The sequence below is a fragment of the Pecten maximus genome, chromosome 6 (genome assembly GCF_902652985.1).
Source record: "Pecten maximus chromosome 6, xPecMax1.1, whole genome shotgun sequence".
NCBI lineage: Eukaryota > Metazoa > Mollusca > Bivalvia > Pectinida > Pectinidae > Pecten > Pecten maximus.
Window position 1 is genome coordinate 21,420,297 of NC_047020.1, and position 23,900 is coordinate 21,444,196.

Genomic DNA, 23,900 nt, shown 5'->3' on the forward strand with positions numbered 1-23,900 from the left:
ATAATTCCGATTGAAAATGTTTGACCCTGACCTTAACTACCTGCATGTATGTGTGTAGCACTTAGATCTTTCTTCCAAAAATGCAAATTATTTGAAAAATACTTGTAATGAGTAATGTGTGATATTGAAATAAAATTGACAACTGAACATTAGACTGTTCCTGGTAATGAAACACTCAGTTAGAACGGCTCTCTGGATACATCTTCAAATGTTGTTAAAAGTTATATCAAAGTCACATTGACCTCAAATCATGTCAATGATTGTATCTACCAATCACTCACAATGGTTCAAACCTTTAAATCTAGAATAGATGTCTGGAGTTCCCATTAGAAGTAAAGCATGGTTGAACTCTCACAGATTTATTCACCAAGTAAGCTGTTAATTGTTCGCATTAATGAGTGAATAACATTGAAGTAAGGCCGTTTGTTGTCTTTGTTAGGTTTGTACAGTGAAATCTGACTTTACTGACACTGTATACGTATGGGACCACGTATAATGTATAACTCCAACATATCTATACAGACATTTATTTGAGCTTCTGTAGTACAAAAGAATATATGCATGGCTGATCAATAGACATGACAGAAAGATTGTGTATTACACAGCCAATGAAACATAACCAGTTAATGAATTATTTGTCATGTCAATCAATAATAACATTCCACTGTTTACACAAAATTAAATCCATCCAAATACAACAGTAAGAAAGATTTCTAGTTCTCTCACAGGATTTGGTTTGGTTTGGTTTACTTTGATTAACGTCATATTAAAAGCTAAGGTCATTTAAGGACGGCCTCGAGCTCCCGTGCTTGCGACATGCATGCGTGTGGTGAGTGCGTATGTGTGTTTTGGGAGGCAGCGGTATGTTCGTGTTAAGTCTCCTTGTGATAGGCCGGAACTTTTGCCGATTTATAGTGCTACCTCACTGAAGCATACTGCCGAAGACACCCAACAGGACACCCCAACCTGGTTACATTATACTGACAACGGGTGAACCAGTCGTCTCACTCCTAATATGCTGAGCAGACAGGTGACTTTACAGTGAAAAAGGGCCTCAACTTGGGGGCTTGGGAGAAGTTCCATAATTAAAGCCCTATTTTTTCAAGTACCTACTGCGCATGCAGAAGTGATTTTTTTCATAACTGAAACTTACAGATCCTATTTTACCCGGGAAGCTGAAGAACTCATCTGGCCCGTCCCGTCGAGGCATCATGTTTAGAACGGACAACAGTTTCACCGAGTGTTGGGGCTAGAAGAGAAAGTCAATTAAACAAGTTTGTATGTACAGAAGGAAAGTAAAATAAAACTATGAAATAAAATATCAAACTGTTGACAGAGGAAAACCGTACACACTTTGACAAAATCATATGGCATTCTAACCATATCTGAGAGATTTTCTAACCATTTCAACAATAGATTTATTAGACAATTTCACGTTTGATTATTTCAAGAAAATACATCTTGGAGAAAACAGGCTGATCTTCATATGAAAAAGCAATAGTGGTTTTGAAACAGATACAATCCTATTGGTGACAATTTTCAGACAATCAGACAAAGTGTTCTGGTTGCTATGGATACTGACCCACTTGCCATCTATGGCCTTCAGTAGACTGAAGAGCATCTTGAGTTCTCTGACTGTGATACTGTATGTAGCCAGAACTCCCAACATCTCCACCATTAAATCTGAAATGAAACATGCATCCTGATCAAATTCTCCTACATGTGGCACTGGAATATCAAAATTCTGATACAGCAAAACCTTTTTATATCACCAAAATCTGTTCAACAAAACAAGGCTATGAAGGCAAAGTATGTTAAAAGATAGAAGACTTTACAAATTAGAAAATTGGAACTTTGCATGCCTCGATCATCCCTAAAGGAAAGTGACAAGCTAAATGGGGGTGGGGAGAGTTTATTGAGGTTTTAAATGAAATAACTGCTCTGGGCATTCAATGCAATTTAAAGTGTATTTTCATTAAAATCTCAAGAGACTTGACCACTCTAGCCTCAGTTTCACATATACCATGACAGTGGAAGTACCAAGTGAATGGTCCGACCTTTTATCAAATGAAATTAGAGAGAAATCACTAAGAATAGTCCAACCTTTTATAAAACAAAGGCCCAATGGGCCCGAATCGTTCACCTGCAATGCAGTGATCTTTTCATATATGGATCCTGCAGTTATTTGAAAGCATGCTACAGGACCAATATAATGTCTCTTGGCACTTAAGCTATTCACTAAAAGTCATTTAAAGATTTAAGCTAAAGACCCAATATCAACTCCATGGGACTCTTGGTTATTGAGAAGAAGTCGTTTAATATTTCAGCCTTTTTGACCCCTTTGACCTTGAATAAAGATCAAGGTCATTCATTTAAACAAAGTTGGTAGCACTTCACCCCAGCATGCTACAGACCTAATATCAACTCCCTTGGACGCTTGGTTATTAAGAGGAAGTCGTTTAAAGATTTTAGCCTTTTTGACTCCTGTGACCTTGAATGAAGGGCAAGGTCATTCATTTGAACAAAATTGAGAGCCCTTTACCCCAGCATGCTACAGGCCAAAATTAGGTCTCTGGGACTCTTGGTTATTGAGAAGAAGTCGTTTAAAGATTTTAGCCTTTTTGACTCCTGTGACCTTGAATGAAGGTCAAGGTCATTCATTTAAACAAACTTGGTAGCCCTTTACCCTAGCATTCTACAGACCCATTATAAACTCCCTGGGACTCTTGGTTATTGAGAAGAAGTCGTTTAATATTTCAGCCTTTTTGACCCCTTTGACCTTGAATAAAGATCAAGGTCATTCATTTAAACAAAGTTGGTAGCACTTCACCCCAGCTTGCTACAGACCTAATATCAACTCCCTTGGACGCTTGGTTATTAAGAGGAAGTCGTTTAAAGATTTTAGCCTTTTTGACTCCTGTGACCTTGAATGAAGGGCAAGGTCATTCATTTGAACAAAATTGAGAGCCCTTTACCCCAGCATGCTACAGGCCAAAATTAGGTCTCTGGGACTCTTGGTTATTGAGAAGAAGTCGTTTAAAGATTTTAGCCTTTTTGATTCCTGTGACCTTGAATGAAGGTCAAGGTCATTCATTTAAACAAACTTGGTAGCCCTTTACCCTAGCATTCTACAGACCCATTATAAACTCCCTGGGACTCTTGGTTATTGAGAAGAAGTCGTTTAATATTTCAGCCTTTTTGACCCCTTTGACCTTGAATAAAGATCAAGGTCATTCATTTAAACAAAGTTGGTAGCACTTCACCCCAGCATGCTACAGACCTAATATCAACTCCCTTGGACGCTTGGTTATTAAGAGGAAGTCGTTTAAAGATTTTAGCCTTTTTGACTCCTGTGACCTTGAATGAAGGGCAAGGTCATTCATTTGAACAAAATTGAGAGCCCTTTACCCCAGCATGCTACAGGCCAAAAATTAGGTCTCTGGGACTCTTGGTTATTGAGAAGAAGTCGTAAGATTTTAGCCTTTTTGACTCCTGTGACCTTGAATGAAGGTCAAGGTCATTCATTTAAACAAACTTGGTAGCCCTTTACCCTAGCATTCTACAGACCCAATATAAACTCCCTGGGACTCTTGGTTATTGAGAAGAAGTCATTTAAAGATTTTAGCCTTTTTGACTCCTGTGACCTTGAATGAAGGTCAAGGTCATTCATTTGAACAAATTTGGTAGCCCTTTACCCTAGCATGCTACAGACCCAATATCAACTCCCTGGGACTCTTGGTTATTGAGAAGAAGTCGTTTAAAGATTTTAGCCTTTTTGACTCCTGTGACCTTGAATGAAGGTCAAGGTCATTTATTTGAACAAACTTGGTAGTCCTTCACCCCAGCAAGCTACAGGCTCAATATCAAGTCCATTGGCCTCTTGGTTATTGAGAAGAAGTCGTTTGAAGATTATAGCCTATTTGACCCATGTGACCTTGAATGAAATTCACGGTCATTTATTTTAACAAACTTAGTAGCCCTTCATCCCAGCATGCTACAGACCCAATATCAAGTCCCTGGGCCTCTTGGTTATTGAGAAGAAGTCGTTTGAAGATTATAACCTATTTGACCCATTTGACCTTGAATGAAGGTCACGGTCATTTATTTGAACAAACTTGGTAGCCCTTAATCCCAGCATGCTACAGGCCCAATATGAAGTTCCTGGGCCTCTTGGTTATTGAGAAGAAGTTGTTTAAATGAAAAGGTTGACGCCGGACGGCTGGACAGACGGACGGACGACGGACGCCGCACCATGGCATAAGCTCACTTGCCCTTTGGGCAGGTGAGCTAAAAATGAAATAAGAGGGAAATCACTAAACAACGTGACCAATAATTTCATGTCTATATAAAAATATTTATGACACATACATAGATATGCAATTGATTTTCTGACAAATTTGACACATTCCAATTTGCATATTGTGAAAGAAATAATTCCCCACGTAATAAACTTGCAATAAAAGACTGACAATGAGTTATCCATGTTAAAAGAGTAGGTCAGTGAAACTCAGCGAGAGATTTGTTTAGGGAAGGCCAGAATGCTTCTGTGAATTGTGCCATAATACTGCAGGCTCCATTCAAAAATATCATCACAATGACAAACAACATTGTCATCACAATATCCCTCTAAATCAGGACTTTGAGTTAGACACTTGAGTGTAAAGTTTTGACTTCACAGACATTTTATTCCTTGGTTTATAAGGACATGCCTGTTTGTCATGTACATGACTTTAATTTTAATTTGCTGAGAAATAGCGATTTGACTTTTGCAATTGTTAAAGGTCATGGCTCAACTGAGAAGCACTGTAAGTTAGTACTCATACCTCTGGATTACTTCATGCTTTCCTTACATAACTATCACATTTAGACAAACTTTTTACTGGACCCATCCATATATCCCTACACCTACACTGATGGTACTACATACTCCGAAATAGTCTAATGAGAAAAAAAAAATGATATTTTAGTGAAAAACATCACCTTTGTAGAATGAATAGTTTTTTATATTTCAGTTGTAAAATTGTAATAAGAAATGAGAAGTCACCAAACATTCTTTACATCTGCTCAATATAATCTAACACTGAAGGAATATATTCTTTTCTGGGATAAACTGAATGTATCACAGCACAAACCTGAACTTCCTCTCAAGGTCATAGCCATAAAACCTCTACATCAATAGTCTTATAGCTATAGCTCCATTCTACCCTCATCCTATACATCGCAATGCTATGTAAAATTTCTCATTGAAGTTACTTTTATTCCTCTCCCATGGGTATGATAAACATCTTTGGTGTTGAAATACCACAGCTCTGACATTCAAAGCCTCAGTGAAGATATATTCCTAAAATCCTACAATTTTGCTCTATTGGAGACTGCATTACCGTTTATTTTGATCTTAAGTAGAAATTGTGGATTTTCATGGTACCATGAGGAGTTGACTGTTTTCTTTTACTGAAAAATGTTTTGATTAACTGCTATAAGTATGTGTTGTGGTAGGAACGGTGTGTGTTCAGCACTATAGTACCCTGCAATAACTTACAGAAAAATTGGCTAATAGAAAAAGATTTTTTACAAATGACAGATTGTTGGAATTGTTGAGTTTTTCATTTTATTTTCCTTATAAAACGCTGAAAAGTGATATTAAAACCTCATTTTTTAAATATTATTTATTTAATCGCAACCCGCAATAAGTCCCCGCTATAAAGTGGAGTCTAATTTGATTGATACATCAAAGAAACAAGCACGTGCACAGTGCCGCACAGTGATAACTTCAAAGACAGCGGCGATTTACAAAGAAGATTTGCCGTTATATTCCATACATTTCGCTCTGAGGTTGAGTTTTAAAACGTCTTTTAAATACATATTCTGTAATTGTTTTCAAGAAATAAAGTCGGAAAGCCTCTAATTTTGTCACATAGAAACGTGTACTGAAGTTTATTTAGTGATCGGAGATGTGCCGTTTACCGGTCCGTCTGCGGGTAAGCCTCTTTAAAGAAATCTATCCTGTTTATAACTCGTTCACAGTACAAATATATTGTTTTTATGCTTAGAAGATTTTCTTCACAACACAGAAGGTAAATGTGACTTTGGTTTAGTTCATTTTGTTTAACATCCTATTAACAGCCGGGGTCATTTAAGGAGGTGCCTGGTTTTGGAGGTGGAGGAAATCAGGAGTACCCGGAGAAAAACCACCGGCCTACGGTCAGTACTAGGCAACTGCCCCACATGGGTTTTGAACTCATAACCCAGAGATGGAAGGCTAGTGATAAAGTGTCGGTACACCTTAACCACTCGGCCACCGCGGTCCCTGTTGTGACTTTGAATTTCTGTAGCTTTACTTGGGATAAGGTGATAAAATATTGTTTTTTATGTAAATATTATTAGCCATTGATTTTAACCCAAAAAAGAATGCAAAAAAAAATTAGAACTGATGCCATCAAAATTAAAGAAAATGGTTGTCTGTGTTTGTTGATTCGAAACATGTACCTTAGCCATCAATATAGCTAGTTCCTACCCAAATAATATAAGATACATATAGTCATAAAGATATAAGACCATGCAAGCCAAGAGACTTTATTTGGACCAAGCAGTCTAGCTACACAATATCTATACACAGACTGACCAGCTATAACATCCTCGGTATCCTTCAGGAGGTTTAGGGCATGTTCTATCAGTCCTACTTCTGTACAGGCCTGCAGGTTGCGTCGGCTCTTCTTCAGAATGGCTGTAAATACACTCCATATCTCTGCCTGCAATACATACATTGAATCCTCATATTCAAAACAAAAGTGAATGAAGGCACTTATGAAAGGTTTTTTTTTGTACGATGTCTTTTTCAAGCAGTTGTATTTTTTTTGTTTTTTTTTTTGTTAATATGTTTGAGATTTCAAAAAAGCTGAAATGATTAAGTGTCAAACCAAATTTGTTCCAAAAGCAAAGGGAACATCTTATACAAATAAGTTAACATGTCTGTGTAATTTGAAACTTTCAGCTTCTTAATTTTGATGGAGAAATTAGAAGAGCCAAAATGGTGACTTAAAAAGTGGAAAGACTATGTTTCCTCATCAAAGGCGAAGAAGCTGAAAGCTTGGAATTATGGAGAAATAATTAAGTTCGGAAAAAAGAATGAATTCTGCTACACTAATTTAAAAGCTCTTGAGAATTTTAAACATTACAAACATATATTACTTGCATCCATTTGGTCCATATTGATAATCAAGACGCTAAAGTTAAGAAGCAAAAGATGCTTGTTAGAATATGTGCATTGTACAAATTGTCTAATTAATGTGAAAATTGTACATGTATTCTAAGCAAGTAATTACAACCATTTTTTGTTTTTTTTCAAACTTGACTGCCTCTAGAAGCAACTACAAATCCTCATCTCCCCATGTGTTTGGTTAAACCATTGTAGGCAATCAACACCTGTTTTCATACTCTGACATAAAACAAATCATACTAGTCTATATATCTTCATTTCCTCTTTACAATACAATTAATCAAATTCATCGATTTATTAATTGATTCCAAAATATATTCTTCTGATGCAGAAAATAATCGATTCTTAATACGCATTAAAACACACATAATAAAAGCATTTTGATTCTAGTTAAAATGTAAAAGTTCAATATATGTCACAATGTATGTTATTGGAGACAAATGTTGTAGGACAACCATGAAACAGGAGAAACTAGTCAATAAACTCATGGTTATAACACTGAATGTGACTCATGATCTCACAGCCGTTTATGGTTCATGTCCCTCTGACCTTTTGTATCAATCACGCTCATGCTATTGCCAGTACTAAATGCTGTATTGATTTTAACATTTTCCCCTCTAATTTTTATGGCCACAACTTTGCAGCTTCAGCAAAAGCGTTTCATACAGTGCATACATGTACAACATCTATGTATAACAGTTAGCTCAGATGATATCGATCAGGTTGTGACATAGAACTTTAGAAAAAAAAATCACTTTTAATTTCAATGAAATACAAGATTTCGGCTATATGACCTTTTGTCTGTATGGAGGAGATATCTACAATATGTGAGGACTAAATAATTCAAGTTTGCAGTCTCTTTGAAAGATCATATCTGCCATCACTTTTACATATAATTCAACTTTTTTTCCTATTATTTGACCCATTAGTTGATACCGAACCTTTTAGCTGTGTATGATCATGGTGTTAAAGCTGCAATCACTAGTCCAGATGCAAATGTGATGAACTTTAACCTTGTTTAGGTTTGAAATTGTACTTTACCTGCAATGTGATTGGGCAGTTGGTGAGGAGGCGAAGTGTGTGGAGGATATTCTGTGGCTCCTTGATGATGAAATTACTCTCAATGTCAAATTCTTCTCCAATCAGCTGCAACAAAGTGAAATAATCAGAACTAGATTAAACACACAAAGGGAGATAATAAACACACAAAGGGAGATAATCAGAAACAACTGCAACACAAAGGGAGATAATCAGACCTAACTGTAGCTTTGTTAAGAAGATAATTAATCTCAATTAGCTGTAGCTCCCGAAAGGAGATAATTGGACCTAGCTGTAACAAACAAAGGGAGATAACCAGAACAAGTTCAAATACACAAAGGGAGATAACCAGAACAAGTTCTAATACACAAAGGGAGATAACCAGAACAAGTTCTAATACACAAAGTGAGATAATCAGAACAAACTTCAAATGCACAAAAGGAGATAATCAGAACTTGTTTTAGAAAAACAAAGAGAAACTGTATCCACCAGCTACATCAAGGAAAGGGAAACGAGAGATTTGTTGTCATGTACAAGCAAATATGTCTCCCTTTCTCCCAATTCCCAAAAACAATCATGATGCACATATCTTTCAGGTTTCACTAAGATATATTACAAGAAAAACAATATGTCCCTAGCTATCTTTTGACGGGGATACATGATTATAAAACCTGACAATAACATCCATTGTTCAAACAGGCATTGACCGAACACTATATTGAATTATAAACACACTTGTTTATGGTAACAACAAAAACATTTAAGAAGATGTGCAGTAATTACCAAATAATTATTTCAACTCAGGCCCTGACAGAGATTCCCATTATGTAACCACTGTTGATGGGTTTACAATGATTACCTGACAGAAAGTTATCAAAGACAACACTTTCTGAAAAGCAGAATGACGTAAGACCATTAGATTGGCAAAACTATTGATTCAACATCATTCTGAACTTTTTCTTTAGATTGAATTCATGTCAGATTACACATTTTCAGTTGTTAGAGTTCCTTGTCTCTCATGGAACAGTGTCGTCTGTAATTACATTACAACACTGCAGCTCACAAAAAGATGGCCACTTTACAAAACCACCTGCTACATGTTTTAATATTGACTTTGGTGAAGTTGAACAGAGACTATACAGATTATGCTACGATAGCTCTCAACTTATTTACCCCAATTTCCACACATATTGGAAACTAGGCTTACAATTTGTTCAGTTAGTAAATCTGCTTTAATAACAGAAAGTGATTCGCTCATTATATATATGACTTCAACCATGTTACCTAACTTGGGTGTATTGTCATCAGATTGTATTTATTGTCAATATAAAATAGTAACAGTGACCTTGACCTTGACCCCAAAACCCTGAAAATCTATGTTGATCTGTAGCTACTCATGCTGAAGGTACATACCAGCTTTCACCAACATAACTTGAAGCAAGGTTTGGAAAAGTACAGAAAGCTGAAAGGACGGACTGATGGACGGAAAGACAAATGGAAACTCCCCTCCAGTAGGGAACTAATTAATAACATGATCAGTTATATACCAAGACTGTATTCATATTGACAATAAAAAGATTTTGACAACCAATCAAATAAATCAATAGTATTTTTTTCAGTTTGTACTGATTGTCATTCTGTGACATCCATAAGTGTCAGGGCTATATACTTTAAGTCTATCCATCACAGGAAACAGGGTCAAAACATCCATCTCAATTGAGGATCTTCCATGAAGGTGTCACTTGGATTTGGACTCGACAGCTTCTCAGGCTCCCATAACAGCTGTCTAGGATCACGGAATGCCAAGCCTAACCCTTGGGTGTGAGCCCGTCCCTGATCCGTCAATCAAATTCAACACTACCCTGGCAATAGTTGACAAGAGTAAAGGAGATTTTGGCACATCAGTGCTGGACGATTCCTCAGGGGTGTCGGGAGATAGGACAGTTGTTATAGAACGGTTGTTATCTTCAGCCTTCTGGGGATTGAAAAAGGTCTTGGTTTGTTAGCCTTGGACCCACACCCTGTACCAATCAATACACCAATGACAAAACTTGTATGCACTCCTCATCCAATACAAATTAGCTTGTGTTTAACCTCCGAGTCTCATGTCTCTTACGAATGCCAATATCATGGATATTGATATCAACGACCAGGTACAATCCATTTACAGACCTTCAAATTACATGAAGGTTTCTCAGAAGAACCATAGATATCTATATAATTATGGTGCATTGAAATTGAGTTTCTAGATGTGTGTTCTTTGGGATTAGGAAATGATAGCATCAAATAATCCCCAAAAGCAGTAAGAAGTACCAAATTTATCAGTGTTTCAGCTTCAGTTTAATAATTCATATCCAACCTTGATGTCTCTCATTCTGTTCTTAAATTTGAAATTGCATTATAACAATAGGGATTCAAATGATCAAGGAATATTGTTTTAACACACAGCAGGACACAAAATTACACTGAACGTATCTAGACCCTGAAGTTCCTCAAAAACGACTTCCAGTATCAACAATGCTATGTATTGATATTATGTTTTGAGGTTAGGAACAGTAATCAAATATTCACGACAGTTTCCACCACTCAGCCTGACTGTATACACACTGAGACTTCAAATTACAATATCAATAATTCTTTTGAAAAAGACTTACACGACTTCTTTTAAAAGCATTTAATGCATCCAGCAAGTCTAAGTTTTTAATGTAAACTTAATGAAATTTTCACAGCAAAAACAGCTTTATAAATGAGGGAAGTCAATCATTACTGTTAATCTTTATTATTATTATTTTTTTTTTATCATTATCATTTTTGCATTTCTTACAATTTTTAGCTGTTTTATATCTCCACTATACATAGGTAAAAACTAAAGAAAAAACAGGCTAACATATATAGGAAAGTTCTAACTTTTTTCCGTGTTTGTACCAAACTGTACATAAAGTTGAATTGAATACTTTGGAAATGTCAGCTAAAATTCCAAGTGATAAGTTAGCCGAGTTGAGAACTATGCTACTAGAATACTTGGGTAGGAAGAAAAGCACCCTGAGAGATCTGCAGGTTTACTTTATCACGATTCGGTTCCTGTCATTAGTATGCTGGCTACTTGGTTCCCGTCATTAGTGTGTCCCAAAAATTTGGAAAGGAGTTCTCTCCCTTTGTTGTTTACACTTCCGGTGATCAGCCCGACGTTAACAAACTTGAATGTAATTTCAGGGAGTATTGAATTTGAACATAATGGTTGAATCGGAACATAAAAACTACATCGCAAAGTTGATATATATCACACAGTGACAGTCCCATCTTTTCATAGGTTGATTTTTTTTAGCAATCACAAAATTATTGCAACAATCAACAGAAATAAAAAGTCGTAATCAGCAATATCCTCTAGCTCGTGCCCCGTGAAAGAAATTAACCATTTGTTTCCATGGTTACAGAAAAATTTTGAGAAACACAAAGTACTCCATACCAAAAGGCACTACTAGATCACCAGAACAATGCATGTACAAGATTTCATGAAGTTATCTCTTTAACTACGCACTACGCTTGGGAAAGACTAATATTTAGGGCTTTCACCATTTGTTTCTATGGTAACAGGAAATTTCAGAAAATAACAAAGCACTCAATACCATCAGGTACAACTAGACCATTAGATCAATGCCTGTACAAGATTTGTGACGTTATCTTCCCAATAAATAACCCCCCCCCCCCCCCCCCCCATGAAAGGCATTTCACTGGGGATCTATCTACAGCATCAGTAATGCCATTATCAGGACAGTGGCTAACAAAGACAACACTATAATATACCTTGATACCATAACGACAGTGGCTAACAAAGACAACACTATAATTTACCTTGATGCCATAAGGACAGTGGCTAACAAAGACAACACTTTTTACCTTGAGACAGAATTCTTTCAGTCATTTTACTATAGTGGCCTTACTATACCCATGTGTCTTGATTGAGAAATGTCATGGAAGTGAAATTTGCAAAATAAACGTCTAGAACTATTGTCAGTAAATATCTGTTAGAAATGGGCTCAAAATGACAACTAGCAAAACAACTGAGACTAGTCTATATACTCCTTATAAATTTCCAAATATGGATTATATATAATTACTGGAATTGATTCTTGGCATGGTGTCCTTCTTACTGACATAATCAGTAAAATACTAATCCGTCTGATACAGAGCTCTGTGATATCCTCATTTACAGAAGGAGTGTACGATATCCTCATTTACAGAAGGAGTGTACGATATCCTCATTTACAGAAGGAGTGTAAGATATCCTCATTTACAGAGGGAGTGTAAGATATCCTCATTTACAGAAGGAGTGTACTATATATATCCTCATTTCCAGAAGGAGTGTACGATATCCTCATTTCCAGAAGGAGTGTAACATCATAGGCCTAAAACAACTTATATCAAGCTCTGTTAGTTTAACAATGCTTTACTTTAATTTTTTTATCTTTTTTTTTTCAATCAATAAATTATAGCACTCTTTGTATATATTGTACCCTGACCAATCATTTTGGACATGTATGTATTTCAGATTTTGATAACTTTGAAAATATCATATATGGATTCAATATTTCCAGTGTCGGTTGGATAAAAAACCCTCAGAATGTCGGGGTTCATCAGGAGAAAGTGAACGTGACATTGTATTGTAATTACATCACAGCACACTATAAAGTGTTTATCTTGTGTCGGTCTCATAGGAATCACAGAAAATGAGCTCTCCATGTAGTAATATCTATTTTCCGTATAGATTTCAGTATTTCCAGAAAATGATTTTAAGCAAATGAATATTTACTGTGTAACTTAGACAGGAATAATGATTATTTTACTGTAAATGAACCCTTCAACATTTGCAAATTAGCCTCATGCTATCATTACATACTACACCAGTGATAGATTTACAGCCTTAATTTGACGGTTTTTTCCCCCAATTCCAATATAAATGATAAATACGAAATGTTAACAAGTAGTCAACGTTCATAGCATGGGGATATAAAATGTCTGCTGTTATGATGATAGCTGAAGATGAAGGAATTGCTTATACAATTGCTTGGGTCAACCTTTTTGTCTCTTGGGGAAGGCTGTTACATGTGATGAAAGAATTGAACAGACTTTAATTGTATGCATTTCTATGTAAATGTATCTTCCCAAACCTATAATGTTATATAAGATGAGAAAACACATTATCATTTCAAATACCAACCGATGGCGCGAGTGTCAACCAGGACATAAGTACACATATATACTAGCTACACTACAGCTTACGTGGACTTTGCAGTTTCCACGCCCCCACGGTGGACTGCCCACGCAATGTCCACTAGTGGACATGCGTGGGCAAAGTGTCCACGTGATTCCGCGATTCGTGATGGATCGGCAGATACCGTGGGTGTCCACGCAACAGCGCGGCCCGTCGAGGAACACTGGATATCGTGGCCCGCCGGATGCCGTGTATGTCCACGGAACAGCGCGATCCGTCGAGGAACGCTAGATAGCGTGGCTCGCTCATTTGTTTGGGGTATGCTTACTTTACCGTGCCTTCTAATCACGGTCGAAGGCAGGAAGTCCTTCCGATGTATAAGAGTTGCTTCCCTTTCATTTTTCTGGCGGTAGAATGATTCGTGCTTTGAATCATAGACCTAGGGGTTTCTGTTTGAACATATTTTCAAAGTTCGCATCAATCACAGCACGCCTTTATATAATTCATGTGTATGTTAATACATTGCATTTTATCCGATGTTTCATTTGTTGTACGTGTCCTTTTTGAAATGTTATTGTAGGTTTAGCGGTCTAAGTTGACATCGGAAAAAATCACAATGAAGTAAATCTACGATGCTTTCCCTTATAAGTATACCCATATCACAAAATTACTTTGTCGTTGGTGTAGAAGAAAATTTAGGATGATCATGTGACTTGGTGTGATATACTTTAAGTTAATGGGGACAATCTACTAGCAGAACGTAACATAATAATTTTAATTCTAAATAATCTAATAATCTCAAATTAACACTCGTAAATATCTTTTATGTAATTTGCGTGTACACCATTGTATTAATGTATTTTATGTTACGGAAGTTAAAAAGCAAAGTAAACGATGTGCTTATATCAGTTGATACTGTGTTATATGATAAATTCTTTTAATGCGTCATCGTTACGAGCCCATGTCTGTGTGAAGCACCTTCTATTTAAAAATATATATATCTAAATTTCATTAAGTGTGAACTATATTACAGATATTCTTTCCGTATATTACTTATGATCTGATCAATAATAATCATATTTTGGTTACGTACATTATGTATGTTGGTTTATGGGTTCTTACGTACTAACTACGGAATAAAATTTGTTGATATCATAGTTATCATCTGCTTTAAGTTTGAAACAAAAGCAAGACCAGTCTATAATCATTAATTAATTCGCTGTATAGGAAAGCAAAATACCGTTACAAAAACTGAGTTGAACAGGTAAATGCCTGGGGCTAAGACCTCGCAGCGGTTGCTATGACGACTTGGTGTGTCAAACGAGCTAGAGCTGTGAATCTGTCGACACGGGTGACTGACTCACAAGGTGAGAAAAATCGTCTGGATTACTGCGGCGGGGGGTCTCCTTTCTCCCACCACTTAAAAATAAGTTACGGGCAGGTATGTTGTGACAGTCATTATAGTCTTCACCTATACCTTACCTGGATTTTACCTGTGTTCTCCGAAATTACCTGTATCTTATCTGTATTCTCCGACATTACATGATCTTTACCTCTATTTTACACGAACTTTGAATTCATCTCATTTCATTCCTTTTTAATAATTTTGCATACCATATACCATTTTCATAAACCAAATTTGCAGAAGACAGCTATAGTACAACAACGTATATATAATAGATATTTTACTGTTTTAAATGATTGAAAATGCGAAACAAAATCACATCAGACCATTTACTACTATCCGATAACCCTTATCAACATGGCGAACTATCACTGATATTTTTCTTGATATTATTTAACTTAACTGATTACAAATCATATAGACATAAAAGTGTACTCGACTGTGAGTGGGTTAGTATACCATTTCACAATAATCAGGTGTGAAATTACGGTCGACACGGTCGGCACAGGCGCCTGTCACAGCACCACAGGTATCTTTTGGGTGTTCTAATCGGAACCCGCCGATAACTGCTGGTGAGTTGACACGGTTCATTCCCACTCAGCCAACATGTTGTTTTTGCTATATAAACATTACCTGAGTTTACCTGTGGAAAATGTAGGTATAGTCTTTCAGTATACGTATACATGGGACTCAAAGGTGACTAACAATAAAAGTGATGAAAATGTTTAAGAATACCTTTAAAAATATACATTCATGTGTACGTATTAATAACAGAATACATATACTGATAATTTATTACTTATATTAATAATGATAGTACACAACACTTCAAAAATTAAATAACGGAAAAATCTTTCATAATTAAAAATGCACCATATACAGGTAACAATGATATACAGTGTACTTTCAATCATTTTTTCCCTTGTTCTTTTCCCCCTTCGAATTAGATATGATTACTATCTTATAATAAGCAACTAATTCTTACAAATGGAATTATTGTTTCAACAAAAATAAAAGTGCATTTTGTTAAAATCACATAAAGAGTTAACGGCATAAACTTCAATGATATGTAGTCAAAACTGTTTACAAGAGTATGTGTATGTAACCAACACAAAAACCAATTGTTATTCCCTCAAAATTACAATAAACAGTATACACCTTGGTCCAATCATTTTACCAGATCCATTAGTTATTTTTCTCTGAACACTTACTGTTTCCTGAACATTAACATTCAATTTCATAAAGGGACCTAAGTGTTTATGATACACTTTGAGAAATTGAACTTGTGTATTCTAAACATTATATACAAGCGTAATTTAACATTAAATTTCATAAAGCAACTTGAACTTGCAAGGGTTATGATTACCATATACTCGTGTTAAAGGAAGTGACAATTATATAGACTAGTATTTCTTTGTAATAATAAGATTGAACTATTTATTACGTGAATAATTTCGTACGTGAAGACTGCATATATGAGAACCGCCGATATGATTAATTGACTTTGGTGATATTGTGAACTTTATCCGTGCTTTCTAGGATTATACTGATTTGTGCTTTATTATTCAATCAGTTTCACTATCATACATGCTTTGTTTTACTATTAAAATGTGATTTAAAGTGTTTTGTTTTTAATCGTTTTCTCTTAAGTACATTATATATACCTGTTATATATTACAATGAAACAGGTAACGTTGACTTAAACGTATTGATAATGTGACCTTTCAATGTAAAGGTTAAAATTGAACAAACGTATTTTCTGTTTTATTTATAAAACATAATAATTATGATAAAGTGTGAAATTTTTAACAATGAAAGATATAGAAAAATGAATTATTTTCAGTAATTTATGAAAATTTGAGTTATTTTATTTTAATTTTTTTAATATAATAAAAATATTTGTGATACATATACATTTAGTATACATTATCTACAAACTGATAACAGCATGTAGCACAGGTAATACAGGTAACACAGGTAACCTGAGAATCAAGTACTTCTCCAAAACAGGCTATAACTTACCTGTAATTAGTGCCTATTGTTCTCATAAGTTAAAATAGGATATGTTGGCTGAGTGGGAAGACACCGTTGACACGTATGGTTTCCGTGCACGTCAAAAATTTTCCGAATATATGCTTTTACAGGTTGTACGTATATTTAGCTTGAGATTTGTTAAAAAATTCTTTTTACTGTAGAGATTCATGTTTAAATTAAACACATTATTTACATTTAAATTCCGTTGAGTTAAAACAATAAACATTCGTATCACAAATGTTTGCCTATAAAATAAATAGCCTAAGTTTGAACATTCACATACCCACGATGTTGAAACTTTACTTTAAACATTTATTTCATGTACGAATTCCATTTTAAGCTTATATTATTAGAAGTGTTATAATCGAAATCGTTATTAGTATGCAACGAAACCCGTGTCCTCGTAATAAAGGCTATGAACAGGGTGATGTAAGTCGTTGCACGTTATATATGTTGTATACTCACAACGGGGTACGGACAAAAGACCCCCCCCCCCCCCCGAACATTAGCCCCCCCCCCCCCCCCGGACATTAGCCCCTAGGACAAAAGCCCCTCCGGACAAAAAGCCCCTCCGGACAAAAGCCCCTTCACACTAATCAAAAAGTGGACAAAAGCCCCTTCATAAAAAAAATGATATTTATTTTTTTATTGATTTTTAATTGCTACATATACATTTGTCATCAGTGGCTTCGGCAAAAGCCCCTTCATAAAAAAATGATATTTATTACTTATGGGATATAGTCTTATTGATCATGCACATTGTTGTCATTTATCCGTATTTTCGAAAATACATTGGGTCCTATCGACATGTCCAAGTTTTGTAATTAAGCAGTCATTAAGTCAGACCAAAACATCGTCAATTTTAAACGCACACAAAAAGCACATCGTTTTATCTAGGCCACTACAAAAGTTACCACATTAACCTAAAACTATCATGCTTATGGAATATGGTCTTGTTTATCATGCACATTGTTGTCATTTATCCGTATTCTCGAAAACCCCATAGGGACTTTTCGAAAATTGGAGATTCCCGCCGATCTTTCCTGCGGTGTGCTTGACTTTCATACTCAAAATACAAACACTTGGACAGCAAATTGTGATATATTTCATATTGATGACACTTCTGCACTTTGATATTAATAAAATTAAAGCACGTAATTGGATCTTGGTGATGATTTCAAGTAGAAATTTACCGGGGGGGGGGGGGGGGGGGGGGGGGGGGGCTTTTGTCCTACACTGTATACGGCCCGTGATAAAAGAAAAGTAGCAAGTTACATGTTATATAGGCCCGTTGAAATAGAACATTATTCAAATGTTACATGTTGTATACGGCCCATTACACCAGTATGATAGAAAATTAGTAAGAAGTTAAATGTTATATGCGACTCGTTACAATAGAAAATCAGTGAGATGTAACATGGTGTATACGGCCCGTTACAATAGCAAATTAGCATGTTATAAACGGTCCGTTTAAACAGAAAAATAGAACATTATATAAATGTTACATGTTATAAATGGCCCGTTATAATAGATATTTAGTGAGATGTTACATGTTGTATACGGCCCGTTATAAAAGAAAATTACAGTGAAACCTCACTATTAAGACCACCTGGGGGTCCGGGTCAAAGTGGTCTTAACAGCGAGGTGGTCTCATTACCGAAGTGGACCAATCTAGATATAGTGGACACAATCTAGCTATAGAATCAGGAAGGTATAGGAATATTCCCAGGTGTCATAGGTATTGCATTAACTGTAATTCTTTAGAAGTTGAGGATGAATTTCATTTTTTACTCGTATGTCAAAAATATTCAACTCTTAGAGGAAAATATATAAAGAAATATTTTTGGAAAAAAACTTCAGTCTTCAAAGTAATAGAATTACTGAACACAAATTGTCTTAAAGAATTGAATTTGCTAGGAAGATTTATCAAAGAAGCTTTTAGTTGCAGAATTGTGTAAATATACTCGGTTTGTGTAGGTGTTGAGTTTTGATGTAACACGTTATTGCATAATAGTGTGCTTATACATTGTTGAACCTCCCGGTGTCCGTCTGTCGTGTTTACCAAATGGTATTATCTGATACTTTTTTTCCGTGTCTCTCTGACTGACTGTTATAAAAGTTCTCCTAGAATCCTTATTCTGTAACAGTGTATTATAATTAGTATCAATTCTGTGATTGGGCGCAGCCCTTGTAAGATTAAGTGGTTACAATGTATTTTTTGCTGATGTTGCCAGTAGACAATATGGTTGATTAATATTCCTCATAATATAGTACATATGTCGGTTAATCGGTTTCCGTATTTAATTATAATAAGTCAATTACGTTTTGTAATTTTATTATAATACATGTTGTATTCATATATATATATATACATATATAAATACATGTATATTAATTTATGTACTGATGGGTCAGAGACCTAAAGTCAATAAATGAATTGAATTGAATTGAGCTAGACCATCAGGAACCGTACTCTTAATTGACTGAACTCAGGTGCAAGTTGTATAGATTTGGCTAAATACATGCCATAGTCTTAACTTTAAATAAAAACAAAGACAATTGTTTGTGTCTATCATTTCCTTTATTTTCTTCATAACCTTCTAAAATTTCTGTCTTTCTTTTCAAGATGCTCTGACCTGTGTTTTGCCGACCCCAAACTGTTCAGCAAGTGGTCGTTGTCTACGACCATTGCTACATTGCATCAATTCAATTTTCTTTTTTTGTGATAACTCGTTATACGTTTACGTGATGTGGCCATCATGAGCGAAAAAAGAAATGAAGTTAGAAAGAATAGCATAATTCTAGCGAAATATTTGAAACCAAACATGTTTTTTTTCAAATTTTAATAACACCTATCTACAGACCCTATTCGGCATTGATACAAAAACATCGAGATCGCTGTAAATACTTGCGCTTGACCAGAAAAAAAATCAAACGTTACTATGTTTATTTTACTCGCTTGTATGTAATCGGGTCTTAAAACGACAAAAAGCCCCAAATCAATTATTTGAATACCATAATTAATAAACAAATGTACGGTTATTACAATTTTCAAGCCAAGATAGATAATCTGATCACTTGTGTATTTAATCCGTCACAGCGCCACCAAGGAAGGGCGAACACCCGTAGCGGTAAACAAAGGACTACAAACTAAAACCCGGCACATGTTGGCTTGTTACGAACAATGAAAGACTGGATGTTTACTTTACCTTCCGGTCAGTGCGAAGATTTCACAGAGATTAATAGCCATTCTACTCACCCGTCGATACACTGGTCAGTAAAACAAAGATCGATAATTACGTATACACACGTCAATGGCCAGTTTGACACGCATTACCGTAAGCTGTTCACGGCTCGCTACACACCAGGTAAATTTTTACACAACTGGTCGTAATTGTGGGGGTAATAAGCGTTAATTAGTATTCGTTGGGACTGCCCAAGGTGGTCGTAATACGGAATAGCGGAGTGGTCGTAATAGTGAAGCGACCAATACAAAGATATAAAGAGAAAAAATTGGGACTGAAAAAAGGGGCCTTAATAGCGGGGTGGTCGTAATTTTGAGGTGGTCGTAAGGTGAGGTTCGTAGTAAGAAGTTACATGTTATAAACGGCCCGTTAAAATAGAACATTATATAATTGTGACATGTTATATAGGGCCCGTTATAATAGAAAATTAGTGAGATGTTACATGTTGTATACGGCCCGTTATGATAGAACATTATTCAAATTTTACATGTTATATACGGCCCGTTATGATAGAACGTTACTCAAATGTTACATGTTGTATACGACCCGTTATGATAGAACATTATTAAAATGTAATAGAAAATTAGTGAGATGTTACATGTTGTATACGGCCCGTTATGATAGAACATTATTCAAATGTTACATGTTGAATACTGCCCGTTATAATAGAAAATTAGTGAGATGTTACATGTTGTATACGGCCCGTTATGATAGAACATTATTAAAATGTAATAGAAAATTAGTGAGATGTTACATGTTGTATACGGCCCGTTATGATAGAACATTATTCAAATGTTACATGTTGCATACTGCCCGTTATAATAGAAAATTAGTGGGATGTTACATATTGTATACGGCCCATTATAATAGAAAATTAGTAAGAAGTTACATGTTATATACGGCCCGTTAAAACAGAACATTATATATTGTAACATGTTATATACGGCCCGTTATAATAGAAAATTAGTGAGATGTTACATGTTGTTTACGGCCCGTTATATTAGAAATTTAGTGAGATGTTACATGTTGTTTACGGCCCGTTATATTAGAAATTTAGTGAGATGTTACATATTGCATACGGCCCGTTATGATAGCACATTATATAAATGTTACATGTTATATATGGTCCGTTTTAATAGACATTTAGTGAGATGTTACATATTGTATACGGCCCGTTATAATAGAATATTGCTCAAATGTTACATGTTATATACAGGCTGTTAAAACAGAACATAATATAATTGTGGCATGTTGTATACGGCCCGTTATAATAGAACGTTATATAAATGTTCCATGTTATATATGGCCCGTTATAATAGAACATTATACAAATGTTACATTTGCATTATCATTGTCTTATTCGCATTAACTGCAGGCACGTGTTTACATTTGTTTATATATACATGTATATCCTAAATAGCGGTCTGATCCCGTTGAACCTGTGATATCACGATCTTTTATTGCTAATGTATATGTCTTTGTATATGTTGTAAAATCAGATTGGCTGAAACGCCAAAGGAATAAATGAATTAAATTTACCTACAGTTAAGGATCCACTTCTTGGCATTGGGAGTCCTTTTATATAATCACTATCAAAACAAACTGCCCTACAGGTAAATTCAAAATGTTAGCGTTTAGAGATACACCTGGTATTTACCGGGCTATTATTTTAACACGCCTCTGTGGCCGCGGCTTGCCGGTCTCTGGCCTTTGTGGTGTTGGCCACTCGTCAGTTATAAAACGGACTCGGATGTATCTCAGTTCGTGTTTCTACGTGTAGATATTCATATAACATGATCATGACCAGTCCTAGGACAGGACTTTTTTATTGTTTATTCCACAGATCAACCGATTCCCGTCTCTGATATAGAAGGTACATTGAGACTTTCCTATCTCCAATAATTTAGCTCGAGCTCTCCAACAAACGAAATGTAACCCAAAACCGATGAGTGGATGAGTCGGAACAGAAAATCACAAATCGTGCAACATCGTTGCATAAAATATTAGCATCTCTAGAATAAACTTTTGATAGACTATTAATGCAATGACTCAAATCATGGATCGATATATTCGCGCACGTCCCCCTGTCCACCCCGTATTATGTTTATATACAATGCCTACATGAAAAATATATTTTGATGTTGTTTTTTGTAATATGTTATACTGTAGATCGACTAAACTAGCATATCAATATCAGATAATCATTTGGATTTTGTAGGCCTAATTCAACCCTGTCCTAACAATTCTGCTAAAATCTGAACTATTTACACGAAATGGATTGAAATAAATACAAAACAACTTCAGTTATTGGCAACTGCCATTATTCACGCTAAAAAACAGAAACCTGTGTTTATAAGCGGGGTTAAGCTTGCCCCAGGTACTAGATCGCCATACGGTCTCTGGGCGAACCTCACACGTGACGTCACTGTGCGGAATATATCCCTATAGGCTATTAGAACCGGTAGATAATCAGTTTTGACGGTATGTATCGATGCAGTTTTTGATAATGTTTCTCCATATTTATTTAACGGGTTTTACGTCTGCTATTACAGCTGACGAGAAGACATGTGCACGTACGCTGACTTGTCAATCATTCTCACCAACCAATGAAATTCACGGACGCCTTTCTACAGTGTTTGATTGACAGAGTCAGAGATCACTGGAGTGTAACAAGCTTTAGTGTCTTGTCAATCATTCTCACTAACCAATGAAACTCACGGATGCCGTCAGATACCCCGTTTGATTGACAGACAGCTAAAATAGAATCATCTGCGTGTGACGAGCTGCCGAGAAAATCAGCGGTTATGGCTGCCATGTTTATGCAAAACGCCGCATAAAAAGTGTTGCATTCAATGAGTAATTTATGACATAAAATATGATTGAATACAAATCATTGAAATCACACTGGTGATAGAAACAGAAACCATAATTGGACCTGAATGCAAAGCACTCAATATACATGATACATATAAAGACATTAAATGGTTATCATAAATCGGTACATTTAGGGCATGTATATAAACATTGTACATGTAAATTATATTGCAGAAAGGGCCGTAGTAATGTTGTAATTACATTCTGAATCCATTCTGCTTTTGATGCAATAATGTAATGTTTAATTCATTTTTGTGTTTTCCGTTTAGATACCACATTAACGATACTACATGTATACAAGATACCTAGATAGGCAGTTATTTACAGCTCTTTTGTGTGTACACTTTAGAATAGATATACAACTAGTTGTCACAACATTCAATATTCCGCATATTTTAATATAGTCGGAGTCTGATAACATGATAACACCGATGTTTAAAAGATAACGGAGTAAGGATTCAAATGCCGAAGTTTAGATATTTTGATGAGTTTTGGTAAAGCTGTTCTCATGTCGCAGTGGTATTTTCTATTTTCCCAATTCAATGTCGTGTAATGAATGCAATATTTATGAAATAAATGCATTTTTTTTTTTAAAAACGTGAATATGTCAATGGAGAATGCTGGATGGATGAAACAGCTTATGTTAAGTTACTTTAAATATTAACGGTGCTTAATATATTGCGATTGTTTTTTAATGTTTCTAATATGGCCATAATAACGCTATTGATGGACCAAGGGACTAAAGCTTTAAATAAAACTTGAAATGTTCTTCAATCCATGCATAATTCTGATAAACGATACCGATACCACTACCGCTACCGAAAGACGAAGGGATATAACTCGTGTAGATCAGAAATGAGCAGCAAACAACTTGTA

The 23,900-nt window shown here is 35.5% G+C and overlaps 1 protein-coding gene across 7 annotated transcripts in view; it reads right to left on the bottom strand.

Annotated features, from left to right (window-relative positions):
- Positions 1-23,900, bottom strand: part of LOC117329220 (neurobeachin-like) — a 313,249-nt gene that overhangs the window by 272,807 nt on the left and 16,542 nt on the right. For all 7 annotated transcript variants that reach the window (XM_033887039.1, XM_033887046.1, XM_033887045.1 and 4 more), the window contains exons 2-5: positions 8,258-8,362; positions 6,623-6,749; positions 1,583-1,683; positions 1,154-1,249 (exon numbers count right to left, since the gene is read on the bottom strand). In XM_033887039.1, the coding sequence (XP_033742930.1) occupies positions 1,154-1,249; positions 1,583-1,683; positions 6,623-6,749; positions 8,258-8,362 (429 nt within the window). The remainder of the gene's footprint in view (positions 1-1,153; positions 1,250-1,582; positions 1,684-6,622; positions 6,750-8,257; positions 8,363-23,900) is intronic.